The 9651-nt window shown below is 38.9% G+C and overlaps 2 protein-coding genes across 2 annotated transcripts; one reads left to right on the top strand and one right to left on the bottom strand.

Moving 5' to 3' along the window:
• Positions 1–4879: 4879 nt before the first annotated feature.
• On the bottom strand, positions 4880–5629 carry LOC106292310 (uncharacterized mitochondrial protein AtMg00310-like). The gene has a single exon (XM_013727909.1). It carries the CDS (start codon positions 5627–5629, stop codon positions 4880–4882), a length of 750 nt encoding a protein of 249 aa, XP_013583363.1.
• A 525-nt stretch (positions 5630–6154) lies between these two features.
• On the top strand, positions 6155–8324 carry LOC106292913 (GDSL esterase/lipase ESM1-like). Its single transcript, XM_013728577.1, has 5 exons — positions 6155–6470; positions 6602–6720; positions 7152–7352; positions 7455–7704; positions 7804–8324. Exons 1-5 carry the CDS (start codon positions 6209–6211, stop codon positions 8136–8138), a joined length of 1167 nt encoding a protein of 388 aa, XP_013584031.1. The 5' UTR covers positions 6155–6208; the 3' UTR covers positions 8139–8324.
• Positions 8325–9651: the final 1327 nt, after the last annotated feature.

Here is a 9651-nt window from a genome sequence, read left to right as displayed (position 1 = left end):
TTCTCTGCCTCTGAGCAGGCAAGACATCAATGACCGGTTCTACGTCATACGGAATGTCCAAAGGCTGAGAGACGGCTCGAGATCGATGGAGCTCCACCGCGCTTTGAATCCGTTCGACGGTGAAGGAATTCCAGAAGAACGGCCTGCTGCGGAGAAGATCTCGCTTGGCAAAAAGATCGGCAGGAGTCGGCGGAAGGATCCTGTTCACTGCAAGATAATAAAAAAATCATCTTCGCATGTTTTAAAGGTATCAAAACAAAAAAATATGGCTATTCGTATTACCACGGGTGAAGTTCCACTCCCGACGGAATAGGTGGAGGTAGCTCTCCTCGACAGACTCCCCATCTATCCGGACAAAGAAAAAGTGATCGAACCATGTCTTAGGATGTGAAGTGTGCCCCTGAATTATAGCCATACCCTTTTTTGGCGCCATGTGGTATGAACCATCGATCCCCATTCCTCTCGTAAACCAAAATCCCTCGAAGTTGCCAAGGTTAAGATCCATTCCTAGCTCGTAACTCGAGATCAACACGCCGAGCCAATGCTGCAAGGCCAGAAAGAACACCCTCATCCCCTGCACGAACTTAAGATCGGAAAAGGAAACAAAAAAAAAAAAAAAATTTAGATCAAAGTTCAAAGGATAAACCCTGTTGATTAAGCTGGAGCCTTCGGCGACTACTTTCCTCCTCGACTCTTCGTCCAGCGACTCATGAGTAGTAAAACCGGGAGGGAGGTCGGTAAAAAAGTCCTTGAGAGTCGTGAGGTAGTCGGGAGAGACCATGCTCAACGTAAGGGGTGCGTTTGGCGACCTCACGGGCCTCTTAGGAATCGGAATATCTTGCGAAGGCGGAGGCGAGTCGCAAAGAGCTTTGTAGTACGCATCCTTTTCTTCTTCCTCAACTTCAAACTCTTCTTTCGGGGCGATCACCTCATTGGCAGAAGAGTCACCCGAAGATGAGTGTGAGGAAGAATTCCTCTTTGAAGATCCTTTTCTTGAAGACATTTTCTTTGAGCAAAGAGAGATCTTGGAGAAAAAATTTCTATCTTGGAGGAATCTTTTCTTAAGGGAAGAAGTGAGTAAAGAATTTGAAAAACTTACTTCCCTTACTTATACAATATTTTTTTTTCTTCTTTACTATTCGCCTTCGATCTTTCGACAAACGATTACGTCTAAGTTCCACCTAGAACAGACCATACCGCAAGCTAAGACCTAACACCCAGGTCTACGGATCCTAGCTAGCTGGGGGGCTAGCTGTTGGGGTCAAAATCGGTCACGACGGAATCGATGTCCGAAAGTCCTCAGAAAAACCGAATCTCGGTCAAAACTTCAAAAGCCGAGAAAACGAACAGCCGAAACGGATCGCCCAGCGAGCTCGACCATGACATGAGACATCTCGCCCGACGAGCACGACCGTGTTGCCGGTCGACTCGCGGGCGAGCTCGGCCGTGACACGAGCCAGCTCGCCGGCGAGCTCGGCCGTGACACGAGCCAGCTCGCCCGGTGAGCTCGGCCGTGACACGGGCCAGAGTGCCCGGCGAGCACGACCGTGTAGCCGGTCGGCTCGCCGGCGAGCTCGATCGTGGCACGGACCAGCTCGCCCGGCGAGCGCGGCCAATTCTCCGTGGACCATTTCGAACCCGGTCTCATCCCATAACCATGCATCTTCGTCCGAAGTTTCCGTAACTCAGTCTTCGGGTCCGTGGATACGACACCAATGTTCCGTCTAAAAAACATCGTCGAAAAATATTCGGGAAGTTGGGAAGGTTATGTCTCTCGAACGGTTTTCTATTCTTCGTAGTAGAGCAGGTTACGATTAACTTAACCAACTGCCTCGGCTATGCGAAGAAACAGGGTTCCGTTGGAAGAACCATGCCTATACCAACGGCTACTTCGCATGTTAAATCGTAAAAACGCTTAAGTCCGGGTGGGGTCTTGTCGGGTCCGGGTCGGTTTGGGTCTATAATTTCAATACCCGTAAAATACTCAAAATTTTTGGGTGTATTTCGGATCCGGGTCGGTTCGGGTATTTAGGACCCGAAATAGACCCGAAATACCCGAACTGGACCCGAAAACTCTAAAAATACCCGAAGAACCGCAAAAGTACCCAAAAATTTATCCAAAATCAAACCCGAAAACCCAAAACATACCCGAATTTTACCTGAATACCCAAATTATATTTTTAAAAAATCTAAAATTTCACCAAAAACCTACAATTATACCCGACAATCTAAACCCGAAACTTTATAAAAAAATCAAAATACCAAAAATATACCCAATCACCCAAATATACCTAGTATATACAATTATTTGCGGGTACTTCGGGTACCCGAACGGGTCTCGGGTAGGACCCGAACCCGAACCGAGACCCGCGGGTCCAAAAAAAAAAGACCCAATAGATACTTAGCATGGACCCGGACCCGGACCCGAACCTGTATTTTCGGGTCGGTTCCGGTTCAGGTCTTCGGGTCCGGGTAAAATGCCCAGGCCTACATGAAAGCAGGTATGGAGAAAAAGGTTATTTCATTAACACTTGGCATCGTAATAAAGTTTCATCGCTTTGTCGTCGTCTACGGATCTGTCGACGTAATGGCGATAGATCAAATAGGTTACCGTTTTTAACAGAAACTTATAGAGGAATAAGGAATATTTATTGATGCTATGATTATATTGAGAGGATTGATAAATCAACTAATCGAACTTGAAGCTAAATGTTTATCACGTAAAAGTGTTCGTCGAGAAAAGTATAGATGGTATGAAGTTCTTTTAAAGGATATTAGTGTGAATGCATTAAATTCACAGTTTTGGTGAGAAACGTTCTCTGCGTGACATCTAAGCGTTTTACTAAATAAAAGCTTCTCGTGAAGCCACGTCACCACGTCACATTCATTGCCAATAAACTTTTAAGGTAAGTTTTAAAAATGCTTCTCCTTTAATGTATAGAGGATTTTTGAAAGAATCCGATAAGATAGGAATGATAGAAAAAAAATGACATGGCTTCTCGCGAAGATAATATCACAAATCAAGAAAAACAAATTCAAGTTTGAATAAGTTTAAGTAGCTTGATGGTTTATAATTTATAATGTAACTGCAAATCCTCACACCCTATTTCGTGGAAACTAAATCAATATTATTCATCAACTTGTGTATCAAAATTAGTTTAAAATTTTCAAGTGTCTCAAATACCTTTTTGTGAAGTTAGAAATAAAGCTTAGTCGATAAACATATATAGTGAATTTAAAATTATCATAAGATATGCCTGAAATATATTCAGAGTTGGCTTAACACTATTATGGGTCCTAGGACAAAAAAATAATTGTTTTACCCTCTAAATTTTATTTCAGATAATGTTTAAAATATTTTTAAAATTTAATCAGCAATATTTTGTATATTTTGTGATAACAATAAAACTATATAACATATCAAATAATTTTAAGCCCTTTTCAAATTTATTTATTATATTTATATTTTTTATATATAAATATATAGATTTATAAAAAAAATGGACTCCTTTAACTATTAATATACGGGGGGAAATGGGCTTGAGCCTGGGGCGGCCGCACCTTGTATTTCTACTCAGCCGTCAATGAATATATCTATTAACGAAGTTATACGTTTTTTTTTGGCAACAAACGGCTATTCTATTACTCAAACATGAGGTGGTCTGGGTAACCAGACCGGAATATAACAACCAATAAAACAAAGAGATCTGTGAAAAGATCGAGCATTCCTAGTTAAAGAATCAGCAATTTCATTCTGCACTCTTGGCACGTAGGTGATCTTGAAATCCGAATAACACATCAGGATGATTTGGATGACTTCCAGCTCCGTTGAAAGGTTTGGCCATGCTTGGGGATCCTTTATCATCGCAATCAGGTCCTTACAATATGTTCCAAAGTTTTGACAGTTTGAATGCTGAAGCATGCATTCCAAAGCTCATTTCAACGCTTCCAGTTCCGAGTATAATGATGTCTCCCGCCTTCTTAAGTTCTGTGTCCCCATAAGTTGGATCTTCCCCGTTTTGTCCTTCCAAACCCATCCGATGCCGCTGAATTGATCTGTGGATGTCCATGAACCATCCACCATACACATATTATCCAAGCTTAAGGCTTGTGTTTCTTCAGTAATTAGTGCATGTGGGGGAGTAGGTATAGACTCCTTAGCATTATACCAAGCCTGGCACTCATTCTCTGCATACCTGACCAGTTCCAAAGGGTCCCTATCTATCCCCCTAAATAGCTTATCATTCCTCGCCTTCCAGATGTACCAGATTATCCAGGGGTAAGGGTGTCTATCATCTTCTGGCCTCCTAATTGTATTCTTCCTCCAGAAAAGATAATCCATATTGGCGTACATACTTGATATAGGGAAAAATTGGGAACTTGACGGCGTTGATGATAGCTCCCATGCTTGTAATGCTGGGGTACATTCAAAGATCATGTGGGTAACATTTTCCTCTGGCTCTCCACATCTTGGGCAGTAGTTATCACACCGCATATTCCGACGTATTAAATTCTTTGTTACTGCTACCTGCCCTGAAATTAATTGCCATATAAGATGACGAATTTTCTGAGGTGTGTTCACTTTCCAAGCAAAGGCTTGAAGTTCCGTTATTCTAGGCTGTAAAACTTCTGTTTCCTCCTCTGCTTTCAAAATATTTGTAGCAACCCAATACCCAGACTTAACAGTGTATTGGCCATTTTTAGTGTGACTCCAGCAGAAAGAATCCCTTCGATGGGTCGGGCATATGGCCAAACTCATAATCAACTGTATATCCTCTTGATCAACATAATGTGCCAGTATCCGAGCGTCCCACTCCTTTGATTCAAAGTTAATAAGGCTACTTACAAGCATCTTCGGATTTACCACTGGGGCCCTGGGTCAGGCCGGCCTTGCTGGCGTCGAAGGAATCCACGGATCCTGCCAGACATTGATTTCATATCCTGAATGCACTTTACTCCTGATACCCAAAAGTAAAAGCTTCTTCGCCGCTGAAATACTCGTCCACACATAAGATGGGTTATCTACCGCGGCAATTCGAAGGGGAGAACTGAGACGGTAATATTTTTCCTTAAGTACTCTCGCTACTAATGAATCCGGGTATTGAACAAGACGCCAGAGCTGCTTTGCTAGCAGAGCTAAATTAAATTCATGGATCATGCGGAATCCAACTCCACTTTCCTCTTTGGGAGCACATATCTTTTCCCATTTAGCCCAGTGAATCCCTCGTTTTGGTGGGGTTGAGCTCCACCAGAATTGTGTTATGGCACTTGCAAGGTTCTCGCAAATCTCCATAGGGAGTAAAAAGCTTGACATGACATATGTGGGAAGAGCTAGGAGAATAGATTTGATCAAAACTTCCTTCCCTCCGTTCGATAGCCATCTACATGTCCAACCATTCACTCTATGCAATATTTTTTCTTTTAGGAAAGTGAAGAGCTTGCACTTAGATCCGCTAATATCCTCTGGTATTCCCAAGTATGTTCCCATTCCCCCTTCATTCTGGATTCCAAGAGTGTCTTTGATTTGCTGTCTATCATTCACTGCAATCTTCTTACCAAAGAGTAATGAAGATTTATCAAAATTAATACATTGACCTGACGCTTTTCCATACTTTCCGACTATTTTCATAACTTCTTCACATTTACGGGGCTCCGCCTTATAGAAGAAAAGGCTATCATCAGCAAAAAGAAGGTACGATACCGAGGGGCTAGCGCGTGCGACTCGCATCCCCGTTATCTTCCCTTGATTCTCTGCATGATTTAAAAGGCTAACGAGCGCTTCCGTGCATAGAATAAATATGAAAGGAGACAAATGATCTCCTTGACGTAAACCTCTCCCTGGAACAATATTTCCCCATGGTTCCCCGTTCATCAGGACGAGGTCATACGTTATACAACATGGAATAGTAGAATTTATCTCAAATGTCATATTTGACGTTCATCAGGACGAGGTGATACGTTTTCTTCTCGCAAAATTACCAAAAAAGTTGAGGTAGGGTATACTTGATCTTAACATGCCACTTGAGCCTTATATTTAAGATTCGTTTAGATTTTTTTGCTAATGTATTTTATTAATTTAAACAATCAGTGAAGCTAATTATTATCATCTTTTGCAATATAAATATGACAAGTGGAGAGTGTGAAGTTTCACCTACCCGACCAATATATAATCTTTCACTCATGCTCGCATAACTAATAATATACAAAGATGGTAGGAAAGTGTGATTTGGTGAGTGTTATAGGAGCCATATTGGTACTAACCATCTTCCATAATCCGATCATCGTCTACGCCGGCCAGGGTGTTCCGGAAGTAGCGTTGTTTACTTTCGGAGACTCTTATTACGACGCCGGAAACAAAGCGTTTCTAAGCAAAAATAAAAATCTTCCACAAACCCTATGGCCTTATGGAAAATCCCTTGACGACCCTAACGGGAAGTTTTCCGACGGCCACATTGTCCCCGATTTTATCGGTATGCACTTTTTCCACGCTATCATTCACTGATATATATGTATATTGTGCGTACGTGTTATGTTAGTATAATAACATATTATAACAGTGGTTCATTAGAGAAAAATAACATTAAGAATGGTGATTGTATAGGTGACTTCATATCCATACCGAACGGAATCCCGCCTGCACTTAAACCAGGCGCTAATCTTTCACGTGGAGCTAGTTTTGCCGTCGCTGATGCTTCTATCCTTGGAGCTCCGGTGGAATCTGTAAGTCAGCTTTCACTAAAAAACACGTAAACTTATTTTACCAAAAAGGAGAAATTAAAGACATATTAACAAATTTGCTTTTATGTTAAAGTTAATAGTAACAGATGTTGGCTTTCATCTCTTTCCTTTTTCCATTTATTATTTTATGTATTTAAAAGATCAAATCAGCCAAAGCTTTTTTTAAGGGTAATTTGCAAAATAAGAACAAATGATTGAAAATTAGGAAAAAGAGTGTGCGAAAATGTGTAAAATAAGAAGCCATGGATGATTTTATCTTCGGTTGTCCACGTTGGAATTACAAAATAATAAACAAAACCATGTTGTTAACATAAACATATTCGTTTTATGTCAATAAACATGTTATATATTTGTTTATTGTACAAACAAATATATAACATGTTTATTGACATTCACACACGTAATATATGCAGATGACACTGAATCAACAAGTGAACAAGTTCAGAAGCATGAAATCAAATTGGACCGACGACTACATCGAGAAATCACTGTTTATGATATACATCGGTACAGAAGATTATTTGAACTTCACCAAGACCAATCCCACTGCAGACGCTTCTGCTCAGCAAGCTTTTGTCATTTCCGTCACGAACAAATTAAAGAACGACATCGGCGTAAGTTGCCAATAAACCAGTTTATACGTTTTCCACTTTTATGTTCAATTTTCTTATGTACTTGTTTATTATTAATAAAATTGTTTATTATATGTGTGACAGTTGTTATACTCCTTGGGAGCCAGTAAGTTCATGGTTCAATTGCTAGCACCATTGGGTTGTTTACCGATCGTGAGACAAGAACATGGAACCGGCAACGACTGTTACGAGCCACTTAACGATTTGGCCAAACAACACAACGAGAAGATCGGTCCGATGTTGAACCAGTTTGCCAAATCCCCTGGTTTTCAGTTCACCGTCTTTGATTTCTACAACGCCATCCTTCGTAGGACACAGAGACCTCATAACTACCGTAATTAAATCAATATATCAATTGTTTTTCATTAAATTTCAAAGTTATAGTGAGACATATATGGTTTGTTTAAACATATATATCGCTTTACATGTATAGGGTTCTACATCGCGAACTCATCATGTTGCGGTGTTGGGACGCACACTGCGTACGGTTGCGGAATGGGAAACGTTCACTCGAAACTATGTGAGTATCAAAGGTCGTATCTCTTCTTTGACGGACGTCACAACACAGAGAAGGCTCAAGAGGAATTAGCTCATCTGATCTATGGAGCTGACACTAATGTGATCCAACCGATGACGGTCCGTGAGCTCATTGTGTTTCCAGCTGGAGAGAACATGCTTGAGTCTTGGGAGCCTAACTTGTCGTCGGTCCGTCGTCGTTCATCTACCAAATCTACATCGGTTTATCGGCTTCTTGATTTAATTGGATGAGTTTGAGCTGAATCATATGTAAGATTAGCTGCCAATACCATCCTCTATGAATCATTTCGTTGCGATTGTGCTTATGACGTTGAATAAATTGCTTTTGAGTATCTGAAATGTATTCTGTTTCGTTATCTGTGGATAGAATAATAAGAGAGGTCGCAAATGTTTCTACAGCTTGATCACTTTCTCATTCTTGGCTGGACTAATAATATGCATAATGCATGTATAAACATGGATTGTTTAGGCTTGTGAAGATAGTGTATAATGGCGTTGTTCATAATTTTTTACTATATAAATAATGTTGAAAAGGAAGAAAAGATTTTTAAAAACTAATTAGAAAAATGTTGAAAGAAAAATTTGGAAATGCATGTATATAAATTAGAATCACTTTATCACTTTATAAGAGCATTTGCGTTAACTCTTTCCATTCTTTTTGCTGAAGTTATTATATCAAACAGGATGAAGATCAAAAGAGCCTGCAGAAAATAGATACTGTCCTCAAATCATCCCCAAATTCTTTTATTTACTATACTAGATCCATTTTCCGCGCTACGCGCAGATTATATACAATAATGTCTACCATTTTAATTTATATATACACAATAATTTTCACCATTTTAATTTATATTATATTTGAAAATAGTTTTACATAATATTTGATCAAAAATAGTATAGTATATCTAAAATTATAATAAAGTAATTTGGAGTACTATATTTTTAATTGCGATTTATTTAAATGGCGAGCTATGTGTTTAGTATTTCTTACATTAGTGTATTTTGCATATGTTTTCTGTGAAAGTTCTTCTGATAATGTTAAGGGGAAATCTAATTTTACCACAGAGTTGATACTATTTTCAAATTTATTTTTAAAGAATGATTTTTTCATAAATACTTTAAATTTGTGATAAAAAAAACTAAACTATATAGCCCTCATAATCATTTATATATGTCTAAGAATTATTTATAGACGTATAACCAATCTCATCCCTTAAATGCTAAACCCTAAAAAATTGTCATTAGATCTTAAATTCAAATGTTAGGGTAGTTTTGATTAAATGTATTTTTGGAAAGTGATATCTAATTGTTATATTTTAAGCAATTTTCTAATTTATGAAACTGCTGAAGTGAAATCTTGTTGTTGGTGTTAAAGTGAATATTTATTTGTTTGTATTTTTCAATAATTTAAAATATAATACATTATAATTTAATGTTTTGTATTTAAATTTGTACTAGGATAAGATCCGCGCCTTGCGCGGAATTAAGTTATTATTTTTATTATATTTTGGAGAATGAAACAATAGTTTGGCTTCATTTGGATTAGGGGTGTTCAATCCAGATATCGGATTGGTTTCGATTCGGTTCGTTTTTTCGGGATTTTGGTTAGTAAAATATAACAACTATTCTAAATCCATATTTACTTTGACTTTAGTCTTTCACATACTTTTGAAAGATTTCAACTGGACAACTAAATTGATCAGCCAATCTTGTTGCTTTAAATCATTAGTATTTATATATATAT

The sequence above is a fragment of the Brassica oleracea genome, chromosome C5, assembly GCF_000695525.1.
Source record: "Brassica oleracea var. oleracea cultivar TO1000 chromosome C5, BOL, whole genome shotgun sequence".
NCBI lineage: Eukaryota > Viridiplantae > Streptophyta > Magnoliopsida > Brassicales > Brassicaceae > Brassica > Brassica oleracea.
This window is presented reverse-complemented; position numbering and strand designations above follow the sequence as displayed.

Excerpts from the sequence above, each read along its gene's own strand:
- LOC106292310 (XM_013727909.1), bottom strand. The coding sequence starts at position 5,629 with ATGAAAATAGTCGGAAAGTATGGAAAAGCGTCAGGTCAATGTATTAAT.
- LOC106292913 (XM_013728577.1), top strand. The coding sequence starts at position 6,209 with ATGGTAGGAAAGTGTGATTTGGTGAGTGTTATAGGAGCCATATTGGTA. Across the intron at positions 6,471-6,601 it reads CATTGTCCCCGATTTTATCG|GTGACTTCATATCCATACCG; the intron begins GTATGCACTTTT and ends GTGATTGTATAG. Across the intron at positions 7,705-7,803 it reads ACAGAGACCTCATAACTACC|GGTTCTACATCGCGAACTCA; the intron begins GTAATTAAATCA and ends TTACATGTATAG.